The sequence below is a fragment of the Gossypium hirsutum genome, chromosome A01, assembly GCF_007990345.1.
Source record: "Gossypium hirsutum isolate 1008001.06 chromosome A01, Gossypium_hirsutum_v2.1, whole genome shotgun sequence".
Lineage (NCBI taxonomy): Eukaryota > Viridiplantae > Streptophyta > Magnoliopsida > Malvales > Malvaceae > Gossypium > Gossypium hirsutum.
This window is the reverse complement of record NC_053424.1, coordinates 6,143,803-6,163,172: the sequence shown is the minus strand read 5'-3', so window position 1 is coordinate 6,163,172 and position 19,370 is coordinate 6,143,803. Positions and strand designations below refer to the sequence as shown.

At 34.8% G+C, this 19,370-nt stretch overlaps 1 protein-coding gene across 1 annotated transcript; it reads right to left on the bottom strand.

Annotated features, from left to right (window-relative positions):
- Window positions 1-1,644: 1,644 nt before the first annotated feature.
- LOC107917207 (receptor-like protein Cf-9 homolog) lies at window positions 1,645-3,544 on the bottom strand. Its single transcript, XM_016846584.2, has 2 exons — window positions 2,051-3,544; window positions 1,645-1,949 (listed from the first exon to the last, which is right to left on the bottom strand). Exon 1 carries the CDS (start codon window positions 3,447-3,449, stop codon window positions 2,094-2,096), a length of 1,356 nt encoding a protein of 451 aa, XP_016702073.1. The 5' UTR covers window positions 3,450-3,544; the 3' UTR covers window positions 1,645-1,949; window positions 2,051-2,093.
- Between the last annotated feature and the right edge of the window lie 15,826 nt (window positions 3,545-19,370).

Here is a 19,370-nt window from a genome sequence, read left to right as displayed (position 1 = left end):
TGGTAATAAGATGTATCGTGATCTTCGTAAGTTATACTGGTGGCCAGGTTTGAAGCGTGAGATTACAGATTTTGTTACTCGATGTCTGACATGCTAGCAAGTTAAGGCTGAGCACCAGTTGCCTTTGGGTTTGCTCCAACCCGTTAAGATTCCCTTATGGAAATGGGAACGAGTAGCGATGACACCCACTAAGAAGGATTCTGTTTAGGTCATTCTGGATCAATTGACCAAGTCCACGCATTTTATTCCAGTTCGGACGAACTATTCTCTGCAGAGGTTAGCGAAACTCTCTATCTCTGAGATTGTAAGACTGCATGGGGTTCCTGTCTCGCTAATTTCTGATAGAGATCCTCGCTTTATTTATCAATTCTAGAAGAAATTGCACGAGGCTCTGGCTTCGAGTTTGGACTTCAGTACTATGTTCCATCCTCAGATCGATGGTCAATCTGAAAGGGTGATTCAAATACTAGAGGATATGTTTCGGAGTTGTGTGATGGATTTCCGAGGTAGTTGGGAAGATTATTTGCCACTAGCTGAGTTCACCTACAACAACAATTTCCAGTCTAGCATCCAGATGGCACGTTACGAGGCTTTGTATGGTCGTAAGTGTCGTACTCCGCTATGTTGGATTGAGTTAGGTGAGCGTCAGGTTTGGGATGTTACAAAAGGCCTATATATAGGCTAGCTAAATAAATCTAAGTAAAACTCTTAAGTATACTAGAACTCTAATTTAATCTAAACAAGTAGTAGTTTTAAACTAAACTTTCTTCTTAACATAAAAAGCCTAAATAACTTCAAATAATTAATAATTATCATATAAAAATATAATAAAATAATAAGAGCTAATAAATACAATATTGGACTCATATATAATAAAAATTAAGCCTAAAACTCAAATCCAATATGATTTAAACTCGAATTAAAAGCCTGAAACTCGCAATTACCGTTATAATCTCGTTCAAAAATTATGCTCGCGCAGTCTTTACTAAAACGGTCATAACTTGAGCTCCCAAACTCAAAATTGAGTGATTCAAAATGCTTTTTAAAGCTAAGAGATAGATCTTCAAACCCATTAAGACATCTCAACCCTGAAATGTCAGGATCCCCATCCAAAAACTCTTTGTAAGTCAGCTGATTTCTCAAACTTGAAAATTGACAAATTTGGCGATTAGAATTTAATAAATTTCACCCCATCCGTGTATGTATAAAATGTTGTAACTCGAAGCATCGAAAGATTGAAGAGAAACCAAGAGATTTCCTATAGAAGTCGGGAGGTAACCTCTGATCAATGGATTATTCCAAATGCCAAGACTCTCATGTCTCTGTAATTTGCTAATGATGATATATAGTAAGATGATTTCCTAGGATGAAAGTGTGCTACTTAAATCATCACCTCAGTGAACCTGCGCTGGTGGATCTCTTAGTTTTCTCTGGGAACAATACATCATAGGAAAAGTTTGAAATGGGAATCACTGGGGAGAAAAACAAGAGATAGACTTGGGCGTTGAAAGAACAGAAAACTAGATTAATAATTTTAAGTTTTATATTTACATTTAAATATACTTATATGTATGTAACTCAGTTATATTTGTATTTATAAATATTATACATAAAAAATATTTAAACAAATCCATAAATTTAAAATGGTGCACTAAACACATTGCAGTTGATATATATTAGTACGGGAAAAATGATAGAGAATTGATTTTCCTGAAGAAAAGAACATTAAGATCCTTGGTAAAATTTAGCAGACAAACACCGATCTAAAATAAAGAAAAGCTGAAAAACTATGCAGAAAAAAAAAGCTGAAAAACCAAAGCAAACTATCAGTAAGAACACCCATGACCTGAACATACAGTCCATGGAGAGAAGCAGCTATGGATGCAGAACATACATGACACCTTGCTCTTACACAAGCTGAAGAACTTCATCTTTTCTCGGACTCATTCCTGATGGATGAAAATAAAAATAATCAATTTGAGATTTACCTAATTATTCATTTAGCAAGGTAAAAGTAGCATGTTTATTTCTATGAAATACAATAACTCACATATAAAGATGGATTTGCTGGACTACTTTCTTTTCTTCCCAAACTAGCTCGAAACTTTGTTTCGCAAGTCCCTCTCAATCATTCTTACAAGCCACCATGGTCTTCCTGTCGTGAATACAATATATGCCATGCTAATTCCTAATACCATTCCACATCCATACCCCATCATTGCCACTTTCCAAATAAAAGCTATTCCATTTCCATTATCTTCCTCATCTTGTTCTGGTTCTGATCTTTCATCATTGCTACATTCCTTTGACAATGGGAATCCACACAAACCCAAGTTCTCTTGATAAGAGTAGCTGTCAAATGTATCAAATTGCTTGCCATGGGGAATGGGTCCCACAAAATTGTTGTTCGAAAACCTTAACACTTCAAGAAATGTCAAATTTGTCAATTGGGAAGGGATTCTGCCACTTAGCTTGTTAAATGAGAGATCTAATGATTCAAGTGCTGCCAAATTCCCAAATGATGGTGGGATAGGACCAGTCAGGCTATTATGAGAGAGATTGAGTGCATGAAGCGATCTAAGCTCTCCAACTACCTTAGGAATTTCTCCATGGAATCCATTGTCCGATAAATCTATGCAACTGAATATTGGCCTAAGTTCTTTTATTTTAAACTCACGCTCCACACCTTTTGTTGTTAAGTTAACAGAGTACTGATAATCAGCATATCCATAATTAGCTTCTTCTTTTAGAGACTTGAGATTTTGGAAGAACTCGGTTGGCAATAAGCCGGTGAAGTCATTATGAGAGAGATCAACCATTTGCAATTTGGAGAAGGAAAAATTGGTTAAGGAGTCTTGAATGGAACCATGAAATTTATTAGATCTCAAAACAAGAACTAGCAGCTTTGGAAGCAAGCCTAACCAATGGGGAAAGGTATCACTTAAGTTGTTGTTTGCAACATTCAGAACTTGTAGTTCGCTGCAATTAATCAAAGATAACGGCAGTATCCCTTCCAATTGATTTTCGTGAAGGCTAAGATATCTCAAATTATTTTTTCGAACGCAAACTCTATCCGGGATTGTACCTGAAAATTGATTTCCCGAAAAATCCACATATTCAACAAGATTCCACTTCCCAATATCCCCTGGAATTCTACCACTAATGTTGCAGCTCGAAGCATCGAAATGTCGAAGAGAAGACGACTGGTTTCCTATAGAAGCCGGAAGATAACCACTGATCAACGGATTTCTCGCAAATGACAAGTAACTCAAGAATCTGCAATTTTCTAATGATGATAGAAAGCTGCTTTTCGAGGATGAAAGTGTGCTGCTCAAATCATTATCCGCTATGTCCAGCACTTGTAGATCTCTTAGATTACCCAAGGTAAATGGAATACGTCCTGGAAAATCAATTACTTGAAAGGTAAATATACGCAAGTTGAGAGGCATTCAAGTGGCCAGTTATATATCGACCTAGTGAACAAATTCAACATTCAACTTGATCACATCATCCCTTTGCCATTTATCTATTCCATTGGGTTGGGTTCTACTCCTAATTATCACAATGAGGAAAAATTTTAAAATGCTATATAACTGTAAACACAATATTATATATATTTATATCTATATGATTAGTGTTGTCAGAATTAGATTGAATCGATCAGTTGAACCGATTAAACCACAAATAAAATATGCAACTAATGACATATAACATATGGTAAAACAGCTTTGAATGGAAAAAAGAAAATTTATAACTGGAAAAATCCATAAAAAACTGAAAAGACTAAAAATATTATTTATTATTTATTTTTAACAAAAAAAAATTAGATATTTTTGTCATATTTTAAATTGGTTAAACAAGTGGAATCGAGAATATGAGAAGTTTACAAAATGAGAATCGAGAATAGAAGGTAAAAATATATTAAATCTCAATTTACAAAATGAGATTTATGCGGAATCTAAATATTAGAAGTTGGGATTATTTATTTTGGAGGAAAGGCTAAGGTTAAGACTTAGAAATTTCGCTCTTTTCGACTACCGAAAGTTCTCACCTGCTTGTAATTTGCCTTTGCTGTGTATGCAGCATCATTTGTGGAAAGGAAGGAGGAAGCCGAGAAAGAGAGAGGAAAAGGTAGAGACAATTGAGGAAGAAAAAATAGAGAGACTCCAATAAACTGAATTTTTTTCGAAATCAAAGTATCTATTATAGTGATTAATAGTTATTAATTTTCTCATCACGAGTGTTCTTTAAAGAAATAAACAACTGACTATATGTACTTCATTTTCATGAGTGAAATCAAACCTCGATTATATGATTAAGGAATAAAGTGAGCAACTTTCACACTACATCTTATAATTAAATTAAACGAGTTTTAATTCTATGCCTATATGTTGACATTCATAATTAGGTTAATCAAGTTTTAATTCTATGCATTTATGTTCACATTAGAGATTAAGATTAACAGCTTATTTAACTAAAAAAAAACATAACAACTTTGTTTAAATAATGTGCTATAATTCAAGAATATTTTAATGTATTAGCTTTATTTTTATTTTCACCCAATATGAGTGTATTATAATTTAATTATATTAATACCTCATATACAACATAAAAAAAAGTGATTGAAATAATTAAATAAATGACATTATCACAATTTAAAAAAATAGATTAAAAAACTCTAATAATATGAGTGAATATTTTTATTATCAATAAATTTATACATATAATCAATTCGTATGTTTTATGACTGGAAAAAATTTTAATTTTTACTAAACAAACATTTGGTTTGAATTTAATCAAGTTAACCTTTAAATTGGTATCAAAATAAGCTATATATTGATCTTTAATTTATACTTATATAAAATCTTTAACATAATTCCACATTTCATTTGAAATAAAAGTTTATTGGAACAGAAATCAAATATATTAGTAAATAAATTTTTTTTTGGGGAAACAACCTTAAAAATTGAAATAACTGAGTATCTTCCTTCCTTTATATTTTAATCCCTGAAATATTATTATAAAAAGGCAACAGATACCATGATTCAAAAGCAAGTTTACCACTTTCTAAATGCACATATATACGGCACTTAATAAATTTGTATTTTCTCAAAAAAATTGGTAGAAATTGAAAATTTTCATTTAATAGATAAATAAAGAATTTCAATATATATCGAAGAAAAGTGGTATAGTACTTATCTAATCATAAATGCCCTACCAAAATAGGGGCGAAGGAAAAAAATAATTGAAGGTCAAGTTAAATTATAATTTTTTGGGAAGATTATAATGTAGTTTTATTATGGATAATTATTTTATACAGTACTAAAATTTACAAGTAGATTTGGGTTGATGTTATTTGTTTTTGAGGTATAATTAAATAATTAGAAAAGATACTTATATCATCTTAAATGTGTTTGTGGAGTTTTTTTAATCCATTAGTAGTAGACAGAATAATTACCCATTTATTATTATAGATCCAACTATTTTCAAATTTGAATAATTTTAAAAGCGCATATAATTTTAAATTTAGATTATCTCAATTAAATATTAAGTTAAATACCCAAGTGTCAAATATTTAATGCATTGATAATTACACATATATAAATTGAACAAAAAATAAATTTAAGAAAGAAAAATAACAATAAAAAAATGTGAGTGAAGAAATTATATATAATACCTGTTAGAGAATTACGGGATAAATCGAGAATTCTCAAACGTGTTAAATTACCGATAGATGGAGGAAGATATCCTTCTAGTGGACCCCAAGAAATGTTTACTTTTTCCAAAAGGATAAGATCTCTGCTTACGGGTGCATACATACCTGCACAATCAAATTAATTTATGAAACAAATATAAAAAAATTTATTACATTTGTTTTAAGATTAAAAGAGTAAGATCCGATAGTCAAAATTTTATTATCCATATTTTATTTTAAATCTAACATGCACTAAATTAAAATTGAAATAATGTTTATATTGTAATTTAGGCGAATTAATTTTGTGATGTCAAGTATAAAAGATTCAAAACAACGATAAGTTTATTATCGAGTTTCAAAAATGCTTTTTAAATTAAATCTGTTTTTCAAAGTTAAAAGTAATGGTAAATATATAGTTTTTTAGGTCAAGATTTTCAATTTGACTTTTAAAGCCAAAGAAGAAGAATGCCACTAATGTGATAGCATGATTAAAAAAAATTACCACTAATGTAATGCTAAAAATATTATTATTAAAAGGCAACCAGCATGATTCAAAAGTAAATTCACCACTAATGAAATTCACAAGTATACAATACTTGATAAATTTGTATTTTCCAAAAAAAAAATTGTAGAAATTGAACAATTTTATTTAAGAAATAAATAAAAAAACACAATTTCAATATATATGGAAGAAATGTGATATAGTATTTAACTGATTATTGCTAGGTAAATAGAAGAAATTGAAATATTGAGGCCCAACATATTTCAAATCATAAATTTTGGTAGGGGCGAACCAAAAGAAAATTAATTAAAGGTGAAATTAAATTATAATGTATTTTTATTATGGATAATTATCTTTTATCTTGTGAGTGGAGTAAAAAAATCTCACAAATAGATTTGGCTTGATGTATTTGTTTTTAAGGTATAATAAAATAATAATTAAAAAATTAAAAAATACACTTGATATTATCTTAAACATGTTTGTAGAGTTCTTTTACTCTACTAATAATAGATAGAACAATTACCCATTTATTATTATAGACCCAACTATTTTCAAATTTGAGTAATTTTTAAAGCATATAATTTTGAATTTAGATCATCTTAATTAAACATTAAGTTAAATGTCTAAATGTCAAATACTTAATGCATTGATAATTCCACAATTTATAAATTGAATAAAAAATAAATTTAAGAAAAATAACAATCAAGAAAAATGATGAGTGAAGAAATGATATATAATACTTGAAAGAGATTCGGATGGAACAAGAAATTCTTTTAGCAAACCACTAGAAATGCTTAATTCTTCCAAATTGAGAAGATCTCCAATTTGGTGTGGGATTACACCTGCATGAACAAATACTTTTATTTTAAGATTAAAATCTAATAGTCTAAATTTTATTATCCACACTTCATTCTAAATCTAACACACTAACTTAAAGCTCAAATAATATGTATAGTATAATTTAGGCCTAGTAATTTCTTTCTGTCAAGCATAAAAAATTCAAAACAAGAGTGAATTTACTATTGAATTTCAAAAAAAAAAAAAGCTTTTTATGTTAAATCTGTTTTTCAAATTAAAAGTAATGGTAAATATAAATAGTTTTTTTTTAAAGTAAAACCAGCTTTTCAAATTCACATTTCTAACGAAAATCTTTGTTTTTCAATTTTGAATGCCTAAACATTATTTCAAAAGAAAAAGAAAATTAAAATGATAAGTAGATAATTATATACAATTAATCAAAGCTATCTTAAATTATATAATATGGTATAACTACAGCAAGTCTTTCTACAAAATGGTGAGGCATGCGCACAGCCATTATATTTTTTTATGTCGATTTTAAGACTCATAAAGATTAAATTTTTTGAAGTTTAGACATTCTATCTTTAAATATTCTTATTTTCTCTTAAAATTTTGTCACCAAAAACCATACTTTAACTCAAGTTTTTTGTTTAAAAAGAAAAACACACTCAAATTCAATAGGATATAGCTGAAAAAAAAAAGAGATAAAAAGTTTATACAGTTTTTAAATGGCTAAAAGAGAATTTTTTTTTTTTACAATTTTAGTAATTAAAACATGTAACAATTAAACATAGATGTTTCTTAAAATTATGAAACTATTTTAGATTTTAAAAAATTAATGTTTGAGCCGATAATCATATTTGCTTCTTTAAATAAAATATAAAAATATTTTAGATTTTAAAAAATTAATCACAACCATTAAAATTATGAATTGTCATCTTTGCATCCAACTGTTTTCCTTTTTACCTTTGATTCGGTTGCCGTCGAGATATAGACTCCTAAGCATTGTCATCTTTCCTATTTCTTTTGGTAGAATCCCTTCCAAATTGTTTATACCCAAGTCAAGCTCTTGCAATTTAGGTAAACGTTCAAACATATCTGATGGGATTTGACCTGTAAAATTGTTATGGCTCAACGACAAGTATTAGGGTTTATGAAAGGATTCAAACCATGATGGGATGTTTCTGTAAAAATTGTTTCCCCCCAGTTAGCCAACTGAACGGGTAATGAGTCATGAAATGTCTTGTTCATTAGGTTTAAGGAAAGATCAAATTCCAATTTGAGATGGTAGAGTACCAATTGTAGCGACGTAAAAATTTTAGCTTAGCTTGGTCGCTAATTGTGGCGATTTATTGAAATTTTTTTTGAAATTTGACGTTTGATTTTTGAAATAAATAGGGAGTCGCCACCGATCCTTTTTCCTAGGTGTGATCGGACACCTATTAGATCTTTTATTAAAACAAATAAAAGGCTGAGTTTAGGTCTACGTTAAAATTCAGAGAAAATTTAGGGTTCGGGAGTCGGTTACGCACGAGGAAGGTATTGGCACCCTCGCGACGCCCAAAATTGGTATCTTATTAAACACATGTTGTCTTGATTTTCAAAAATACGAATTCAATTTGACATTTAAGTGTGATCCGATTGAAGGAAATGAGAAGTTGCAAGTTTTTTTGTTTTTTAGAAGGACGTCACGTTTTTAACACGAGCCGATTAATTTCACCCAACATAGCGATGAAATCAATGACTTAATGTTAAAATCGGTACATTGCCTTATTCTTAAAATTAAAATGTAAAAAGTTTTTAAAATGATAGTAAAAAAAATCCAAGAATATTATTGTCAAAAAAATGCGAATAATGATGTGAATAATAAAATATATAAAATATCAAAATATTAGAATAATAATAATTAATATTGACAAATAAAAAATAAAATAGAAATAAAAAAATGTACATAATATATATATTAGAAATAATAATGATGTTTAAAAATCAATACTATTAATAATACTACATCAATATGTACATATATAAAAAAAATACGTGATAATATTAAAAATATGTACATAATATAGTGTTAAAAATACATACATAATATAGTTAAGATATATACATAAGATAACATGTAAAAAATATATATATAAATAATATAATATTAAAGATATATACATAAAATAGTATAAAATATATATATACGTAATATAGAATTTAAAATATACCTAATATATTAAAAGAATATATATATAATATAATATTAAGAAATATAATAATAACAAAAAAGGAGAGAGAGGGAGAGGGTAGATGATTTTCGGCCACAAGGTCGGCCATCGTCCGGTCACCGGACCGCCGCCGGCGCCACCGTACACGGTAGCCGGACCTCAAAAAAAACTTTTTCGGTAAAAATGGGTAAGCTTCCTCCTTTTATTTTTTTTACTTTCGTATAAAAGAAACAAAATAAGATTGAAAGGAAAACAATAAGTAAACAAAGAACTTAAAATGAGAATAGACAAAGAAACCTCTTTTGCTTTGATCTTTGATTAATCTTCAAAAAAACTAGCTTCTCCAAAAACTAGCCTTCACAATAACTCTTCTCCTTAATTACTTTAAAAAGAAACCTCTCCAAAAATCCTTTACAATAACTTTCTCTCCCAAAAACTCTCCAAAAAAAATCCCCCCCTTTTACAAAATATGAGAAGGCTTATATAGCCATTTACAAAATATTTTTTATTGTTTATGTCTTCATTTGTAGGTACAAGTGGTGGTGGAGCAAGTGTGGTTAGTGGAGTAGGTAATGGAGCAAGTGTGGCTAGTGGATTTGGTGGTGGAGAAGGTGTGGCTAGTGGAGTTGGTGGTGGAAAAGGAGTGGCTAGTGGAGTTGGTGGTGGAAAATGTGTGGCTAGTGGAGTTGGTGGTGGAAAAGGTGTGGCTAGTTGAGAAAAGTTTAAGTTGTGGGCTAGGTTTTTTTATTTTGATTTGGGCTTAGGGTTTGGGCCATTGGGGTTTTGATGTAAATTGGGCTTTGGGTAGTTAAGATTTTGGGTTTTGGGTTTAATTTTGGTGGGTTAGGTAAGGCTAAATTGGGTTTTGATGTAAATGGGCTAAAATTGGCCTACAACAGCTGCCCCTCTTTACTTATTATCGTGTAACGAGAATAGAGCAAAGATATAAAGAAAGGCCAATTTTGCCCGGTCTTGCTAAGTATGGACTTCTTTGGTGCTCTTCTCATCCATGTAGTCTCTTTCCAGTCCATCGCATCTTGTAGCTTTGGTTCAATCCACTGCAAATTCGGAGATATGCCTTATAGCTTCAATCTATTCCAATGTAATTCAATATGCTCTTCTATCGCTTCAGTGAGATAAGGTTTTGGGTCTTCTCTTCTGCCACTTTAGAAAGGCAAGATCTGATATCCTCGATCAACTCCACTGCAACTTCAGGGAGACAAAATATGGTGTCTTCAATCAGCTCTAATATTGATTCTTTACTCGGCATGTGATCCTGAGCTCAACTCATTTCTCGCAATATGAATTGACTCTGTAAAACTAGACATTAAAAACAGAAATTGAAAATAGCTCAGCACGTGAGCCAAGGCTCAACTCACCTCTCGCAAAAGTAGATTTTGAAAATACCTTGACATGTAAACCCAAGGCTCAACTCACATCTCGCAATATGAGTTGATTTTTGAAAAGCAGAAATTGAAAACGCCTCAGCGTGTGACCCGAGGCTCAACTCACCTCTCGCAATATGAGTTGATTTTTTTGAAAAGCAGAAATTAAAAATAGCTCAGCACGTGAGCAAAGGCTCAACTCACCTCTCACAATATGAGTTGATTCTTTTGAAAAGCAGAAATTGAAAATAGCTCAGCACGTGAGCAAAGGCTCAACTCACTTCTCGCAAAAGTAGATTTTGAAAATACCTCGACATGTGAACCCAAGGCTCAACTCACATCTCGCAATATGAGTTGATTTTTGAAAAATATAAATTGAAAAAAACAGAAATTGAAAAGCAGAAATTAAAAAGACCTCAGCATGTAAGCCGAGACTCAACTCACCTCTCGCAATATGATTTAATTTTTGACAAACAGAAATTGAAATTACCTCAGCGTGTCCCGAGGCTCAACTCACCTTTCGCAATATGAGTTGATTTTTTTGAAAAATAGAAATTTAAAAATACCTCAGCGTGTCCTGAGGCTCAACTCACCTCTCACAATATGAGTTGATTTTTTTACGAATAGAAATTGAAGAACAGAAATTGAAAAGACCTCAGCATGTGAGCCGAGGCTCAACTCACCTCTCGCAATATGAGTTAATTTTTGACAAACAGAAATTGAAATTACCTCAGCTTGTCCCGAGGCTCAACTTACCTCTCGCAATATGAGTTGATTTTTGACAAACAGAAATTGAAATTACCTCAGCGTGTCCTGAGGCTTAACTCACCTCTAGCAATATGAGTTGATTTTGAAAAACAAAAATTAAAAGTACCTCAACGTGTCTTGAGGCTCAACTCATCTCTCGCAATATGAGTTGATTTTCCTTGAAAAGCATGAATTAAAAACATCAAAATACCCAAAACCTGTCCTTTGGTAGAACTCGGGTGTCTTTTCCTTTGATTCAGTGCGACTCTCATTCAATATTTCTTGCTCTGCTGGAGTACCTGTATATGCTATGTATGATGTTATCATGATATGCACATGTTTGTTTTAAATGCTTTTATGCCTACATGATTATGCAGTGCTCCTTAAGCATGTTTGTCGTATGTCCATTTAGCCACGATTGTTGAGGATCTGTGTTCATTGCTTTGATTCTCGACTTTCTCTTCAGGCCTTATACCTGCCTTCAAGCTTCACGAGTAATCGACGTTCCTCAGATATCACTCTTCTGCCCCCGATTGAACTTTGTTCTTACTTTGAGACTCTTGTGCTTATCAAATTTTCATCCAGGTAATGCTTAACATTTCTATTGTTTAGAGTATGTCATTTCTCCATTTATCATGTAAATAAACACATAATGAGATGCATGAAAAAGGTCAGGTAGGGAAAAAATGATATTTCATATTCATCTATTTCAAATGTGGCAAACAAAGCAAGTTAACCAATGAGAGTAAAAATGTCAAAAAGAAAGAAAGGATCGTATTCAACGGATACAAATACTTTAGATATTCGACACATGAACTCTTCCACGTTCCTCAATCAAGAATCTTTTCGAGTCTAGCTCTTTGCGTAGAAGATTTCGAGCTTTCAGAAATGCTTCAAATACTGTAGTCTCACTGTTTGACCCGCTGTTAAAACGCCACGCTCTTTAAGCCAGGTTTACCTCATTAGGACGCCCTCTCGGGTTTTCATCCTAATCTTTTGTGCTAATCAAGACGCCCTTTGCGGGTTTTCGCCTTGATCCCTCTTTTTTTTTGGATGCCCTTTTCGGGTTTTCATCTCAAGCATAATATTTCTTCACAGCATCTGAGTTCACTGGATTCGGTAACTTCTTTCCATCCATCTTGGTAAGGATCAAAGCTCCTCCTGAAAATGCCTTCTTTACGACGTATGGTCCTTCCCAATTTGGTGCCCATTTTCCTCGCAGGTCCTTTTGTATTGGGAGAATCTTCCTCAGTACGAGTTCTCCTTCGTGGAATTCTCTTGGCCATACTTTCTTGTAATGGGCCGCGATCATTCTCTTCTGGTACATCTGCCCGTGACAAATTGCTCTTAGACATTTTTCTTCGATGAGGTTCAACTGATCATATCGATCTCGAACCCATTCTGCTTCTTCTAACTTTAATTCCATTAAGACTCGCAGGGAGGGGATCTCAACCTCAATAGGTAGCACAGCTTCCATTCCGTAAGCCAGAGAGAAAGGAGTTGCTCCCGTAGATGTTCGCACAGATGTGCGATATGCAAACAAAGCAAATGGAAGCTTCTCGTGCCAATCTTTATATGTTTCAGTCATTTTCCCAATGATCCTCTTAATATTTTTATTGGCTGCTTCAACAGCCCCGTTCATCTTTGGGCGATAGGGCGAGGAGTTATGATACTTTATTTGGAACTGCTCGCACAATTCTTTCATCATCTTATTGTTCAGATTCGTGGCATTATCTGAAATGATTCTTTCAGGCAAACCATACCGGTAAATGATTTCCTTTTTCAAAAACCTGCAAACTGCAGTCCTCGTCACATTGGCAAACGAAGCGGCTTCTATCCATTTTGTGAAGTAATCGATGACCACAAAAACGAATCGATGTCCATTTGATGCTTTTGGAGAAATTGGCCCTATGACATCCATGCCCCACATAGAAAAAGGCCACGGAGAAGTCATGACATGAAGGGGTGAAGGGGCTACATGAATTTTATCGCTGTAGATTTGACATTTGTGGCATTTTCTGGCAAAATTGATGCAGTCATTTTCCATTGTCAGCCAATAATAACCGAGTCTCATGATCTTTCTGACCATATTGAAACCATTGGCATGCATTCCGTAAATTCCCTCATAGACCTCTTCAAGTATTTTTCTGGCTTCAACATCATCCACACATCTTAAAAGCATCTGATCCTTTCCTCTTTTATACAGGATATCCCCATCAATAACAAATCCCGCTGCCATTCTTCTAATTGTTCTTTTATCGTTCTCATTCGCTTGTTCGGGATACCTTTGATTCTTGATATATTCTAAGATATCATGGAACCAAGGTCGTCCGTCTACTTCTTTCTCAAAGCTACAACAGTGTGCAGAGACCTCGTATATGCTCATTTTGAGGGGCATTATTTCTGCTTCTCTACTTGCTTTGAACATTGAAGCCAAAGTGGCTAGGGCATCAGCCAGTTGGTTCTCTTCTCGTGGGAAGGAATGAAAAGTTATTTCTTTGAATTCCTTGATCAATCCAGCTACTAAATCACTGTACTTAATCAATTTTGAGTCCCTCACTTCCCACTCTCCACGGATTTGGTAAATCACTAGGGCTGAGTCCCCGTACACCTCCAAGATCTTGATGTTTTGTTCGATAGCTGCACGAAGCCCCATGATACAGACCTCATATTCTGTGATATTATTGGTACAGAAGAAGTTCAGTCTTGCGGTGAACGGATAATGATTCCCGTCTGGTGATACCAGGATTGCTCCTATTCCATGCCCTAAAGCATTTGACGCACCATCAAAGCACATCTTCCATGACTTCTCTTTTGATGACTCGGATTCTATTTCTGTGATGCACATTAAGTCTTCATCTGGGAAATCGAATCTTAAAAGCTCATATTCCTCTGTCGTTCGAGTTGCTAAGAAGTCAGCTATTGCGCTCCCTTTTATCGACTTCTGACTTACATAGGCAATGTCATATTCCAAAAGGAGGATCTGCCATCGTGCCATTCTTCCTGATAGTACCGGCGATTCCATCATGTATTTTATTGGGTCCAGCTTTGAAATTAGCCATGTCGTGTGATACAACATATATTGTCTGAGTCTCCGAGCTACCCAAACCAGAGCGCAACAATATTTCTCAATGGACAAATATTTTGCCTCATATTCAGAGAACTTTTTGCTAAGGTAGTAGATCGCTTTTTCTTTCTTTACTGACTCGTCGTGTTGCCCCAGTACGCAACCCATTGAACTTTCAAACACAGTCAAATACAATATCAATGGTCTTCCAGGAGTTGGCGGTACTAGCACTGGAGGACTGGACAAATATTGTTTTATCTTATCAAAGGCCACCTGGCATTCCTCGTTCCATTCTCCCGGGTTATGTTTTCGAATAAGCCGAAAGATTAGGTCGCATTAGTTGGTAAGTTGAGCGATAAATCGGGCGATGTAGTTTAATCTCCCTAAAAATCCTCTAACTTCCTTTTGCGTGCGCGGAGGTTGTAATTCTTGGATGGTTTTTATTTTATCTGGATCAACTTCGATACATCTTTCACTGACAATGAAGCCTAGCAACTTTCCCGAGGTAGCCCCAAATGTACATTTGGCTGGATTAAGCTTTAGCTAAAACTTTCTCAGCCTTTCGAACAACTTCTTGAGGTTCACTACATGCTCTTCTTCCCCTCGCGATTTAGCAATCATGTCGTCGACGTAGACCTCTATTTCTTTATGCATCATGTCATGGAATAACGTTACCATAGCCCTCTGATATGTTGCCCCAGCATTCTTTAACCCGAATGGCATCACCTTGTAGCAGAACGTTCCCCACATTGTTATGAAGGTAGTTTTCTCCATATTCTCAGGGGCCATCTTGATCTGATTATACCCCGAGAATCCATCCATAAAAAAAAATAATGAATGTTTTGCTGTGTTGTCCACCAACGTGTCAATATGTGGCAAGGGAAAATTATCTTTTGGGCTTGCTCGATTCAGGTCACGGTAATCCATGCACATTCGTACTTTGCCATCTTTATTTGGTACCGGGACTATGTTAGCCATCCATTCTAGATATTTGGAGGCTTGTAGGAAGCCAGCATCAAATTGCTTCTTGACTTCCTCTTTTATTTTCAACAGCATTTTGGGTCTCATCCGTCTTAATTTTTGCTGGATGGGCTTGCATTCTGGCTTTAATGGGAGCTTATGGACCACTAAATCTTCATCTAGCCCTGGCATGTCCTGGTATGACCATGCGAAAACATATTTGTATTCGCGGAGTAAAATGATCAAACTATGTCTAGTACTCTCTGAAATAGAAGTCCCAATCTTCACTTCTTGTTTCCTCTCTTCAATGCCCAAATTTATTGTTTCCACGGATTCTTCATGAGGCAAAATCTGTTTATCCTCTTGTTCCACCATTCTTAACAATTCAGGAGATGAGACATAATCTTCAGCATTTTCTTCGGCTTCAAATTCTCCTAAGCAAACAGCCTTCTCAAAATCAATTTCAAGATTCGTAACGGGCTTATTCATGTCGTCAATATCTGAGCACCTGAAAGTTGAATGGAAAAGGAAGCTATAGAGGGGCATCCAAGTATTAGAATCAACAAAGAAATGTCATGTCATGGCAATGAGGCAAATGTGAGTATAGGCTATGAAATGAGAAAATGATTATGAAATTAGTGATAATGCGAAAAATCGTGACAAAATGCATCTTCATTGATATTCACTTAAATGATAAAGAGCGAATGCAAGCTCCTACAAAAGAATTCTATTATATCTAAGGACACAATAGAATGTTAATGTTTGAGCATTACTCTGAAGACTTATAAACTACAAGAAGGTCCTCGGCAGTCCAATTGTTCAACATGAAACCAGGGGGACAAAAGCGTATCCTTGAGACATCTTTACTTGTGTCAGCTCCTTTGTCAATGACATTTATACTGATGTTCTGAAAACCCTTTTCAATCATTAACATTGTGCCTTGTGCATTGTCCTGCCTCGGGTATATCATTCCCGCAGACGTAAATGTTCTTGACAAAGGAGGGAATTCCATAGGCTCCCATTCTGGTTCTCGGCCTAAGGTTCTCGCGATCCTTCTTTCTTGATCTTTCTTCCACTATCTTCTTCTTTGATGCATGTCCGGCTGGAACCCCAAACCGTATCGGGCCTTATGATGCACTGGTTTTAGAGCCCTGACTATTCCTTGCAGATATCTCCCTAAACCTCTTCTCACTCGAGCTCCCCTTCCTACAGTCAACTTGACACCCATTCTAGTATTTCTCGACAATTTAGGCACGAGAATTTTGTTTCCCTCAGTGAAGAATGTGGCATTGACGAATTCAAGGGATCGGAAGGAGCATTCCACTACGTCCTTGCTCACTTCAAGGTATGGCGCATCAGCAGAGATAGATGCGACAATGTCTTCTTCTCCCTCGACAGTGACCAAACAGCCATCCATGATAAATTTCACCTTTTGATGGAGGGATGATGGGACTGCTCCAGCAGAATGGATCCAGGGTCTTCCCAAAAGGCAGTTATATGAGGATGTAATGTCCATGACTTGGAACTCGACATCATATATGTAGGGACCCACTTCTAGAGGGATCTCAATTTTTTCCATGACTTCACGCCTTGTCTTGTTGAATGCCCTTACCGTAGAATGACAGGGCCTTAAATGGGACAGATCCATCGAAATTCTGGAAAGCGTGGCCAAAGGCATAACGTTGAGTGCCGAACCATTATCGATGAGCACGTTTGGTATTATGTAGCCCTTGCAACGGGTTGTGATATGCAATGCTTTCACTGAGCCTCTACCATTGGGCGGTATTTCATCATCACTAAAAGAAATGAAATTATCCGCATTCAAGTTGTTCATCCACCTATCCAGTTTTTCAATGGATACATTGTTTGCCACATAAGCTTGATTTAACACTTTCAGCAGAGCGTTTCGGTGTGGTTCTGAATTCAACAGCAGAGATAATACCGAGATTCGCGTTGGCTGCTTACTCAATTGTTCTACCACGTTGTACTCACTGTGCTTGATAAATTTTAAGAATTCCTGTGCTTCCTCCTCATCCACAGGATTTTTAGCTTCTTGTTCAGGCGCAGTTTCATGCTCATCATCGATCACATGCATCGGTGCTTTTCCTTTCTGTTTCAAGTCACTGTTCTTCTTTATCTCCTTCGAATAACATCTTCCACTACGAGTGAAATGACCTAATTCCCCGATGCTTCCAGTCATGGCTTTGGGTTTTTCATCTTCAGGTGTGACGATATTAACGTCATATTTCCATGGTACTGCTTTATTGTCCTTGTAAGGGAAAGAAGATGGTACTTTGATTATCATTTTTGGTTTCACCGGCTCTTTCGTCGCATCGTAATAAATTACTAACAGTTGATCAGCACTATAAGGGGGACCTGATGACTGGCTATCAGAGGCGCATACTTCTCTTTCATTGGTCTCTTCCCTTTTGTTAAGGATCTTAATCTCCTTATTATCCATCCGGTCTTGAAGCAACCTTTTAAATTCCTCACACGACTGAATGTCGTGTCCCACAATTCCATGGAAATTGCAAAAACTTTGACCTTCTTCTCCGAGAATTCTATCGGGGTGACAAAGCAATCCTTTCTTAACCAGTACCTCCCAGATTTTCTGCAAAGGCATCCTTATTTCCGAAACACATCTTCTGACTTTCCATTCGTCCACTTTCCCCACTATGCTCACATCCCTTTCGATATGGTTAGGGAATGGGTTCCCAGTTGCATTACTGGCACTATCGAATCGTAGGATACCTGCATCAATGAGTCCTTGAACTCTTCTCTTAAAGGCTAGGCAGTTTTTCGTGGAATGTCCCTGGTTTCCCGTATGGTATGCACAACTAGCGAATTGTATGTTTTAACCTCAGCGAACGAGTATGGAATATGCAATGAATGAATGAATGCATGAATGTCAAATGACTGTTAGTCATGAAAGAAATGCAAGAAATTGATGTTAATTTCAAGATAGCCCCTATTTAGGCATTTCCTTAATCAAAAGAGTCTATTACACAATGTTTCGGTCACTCGTGTAATTGACTCCTCTATCAGAAACCCCTTTTTGGCAACCAATCTCTAATCAACCCTTTCCTAACAAGATGTATATGATGCATGATGAAAAATAGAAATACAGACAAACAACATTGGTTAGCAAAACACATATGATCAGAGAAAAATTGTGGAAAATCTAACAAATTAAGCTACTTGGTCCAATGGACTCGATTCCCTTGCATAGAAAGCGAAAGTGCAAAAGGTAAGAGGCGTTCCTCCCGTGCACTTATTTTGGTGACTACTAAACGGACGGAGGTTCAGCATGGCTCTAGTTAGGTGGCTCGTATGGTTCATTATATGCGGTTTTGGTTCTAGATAGGTACTCGAATTGCCCGTACTATCATCTACTAAGATTAACACGGAGCCTCGGTCATAGCCTATCACAGGCTCACGAGTTCAATTCGAGGGGTTACATTTACTTATGCCTATGCGGAGGGACAAGTTAACTCACGAAAGCATAAATCATATGTAACCCGAAAGTATTCACTAGCCTGTGCGGATGGACGAGTTAACTCACGAAGGCGTAGCGTTTACTTTCACTTAAACGGACGGAGCCCGGGTAGAGAGCTCATGTTATGCGAAAATGCAAGTGCACGGTGTGTGGGGAACAACTCATAAACCTTTACGTTTCACTTAAAGAAACTAAACCAAAATTAAAACCATAAAAATTAAAAACTGAAAAACAACCAAATAAGCAAGTTAGAAGAAATATTTACAGCACGATACAAATGCATGAATTTTGAAAACGAGATTTTCGGATCACGACCAAATATTTACTTTGAACAAGGAAATTTGAAAATTTTGACAAAACGTGTTTAATTCCAGACACGACTCTCAAAAAGGCTTTCCCCAGCGGAGTCGCCAGCTGTAGTGACGTAAAAATTTTAGCTTAGCTTGGTCGCTAATTGTGGCGATTTATTGAAATTTTTTTTGAAATTTGACGTTTGATTTTTGA

Bases quoted from the DNA above. Each gene is read 5' to 3' on its own strand.
- LOC107917207 (XM_016846584.2), bottom strand. From the start codon at position 3,449: ATGCCTCTCAACTTGCGTATATTTACCTTTCAAGTAATTGATTTTCCA.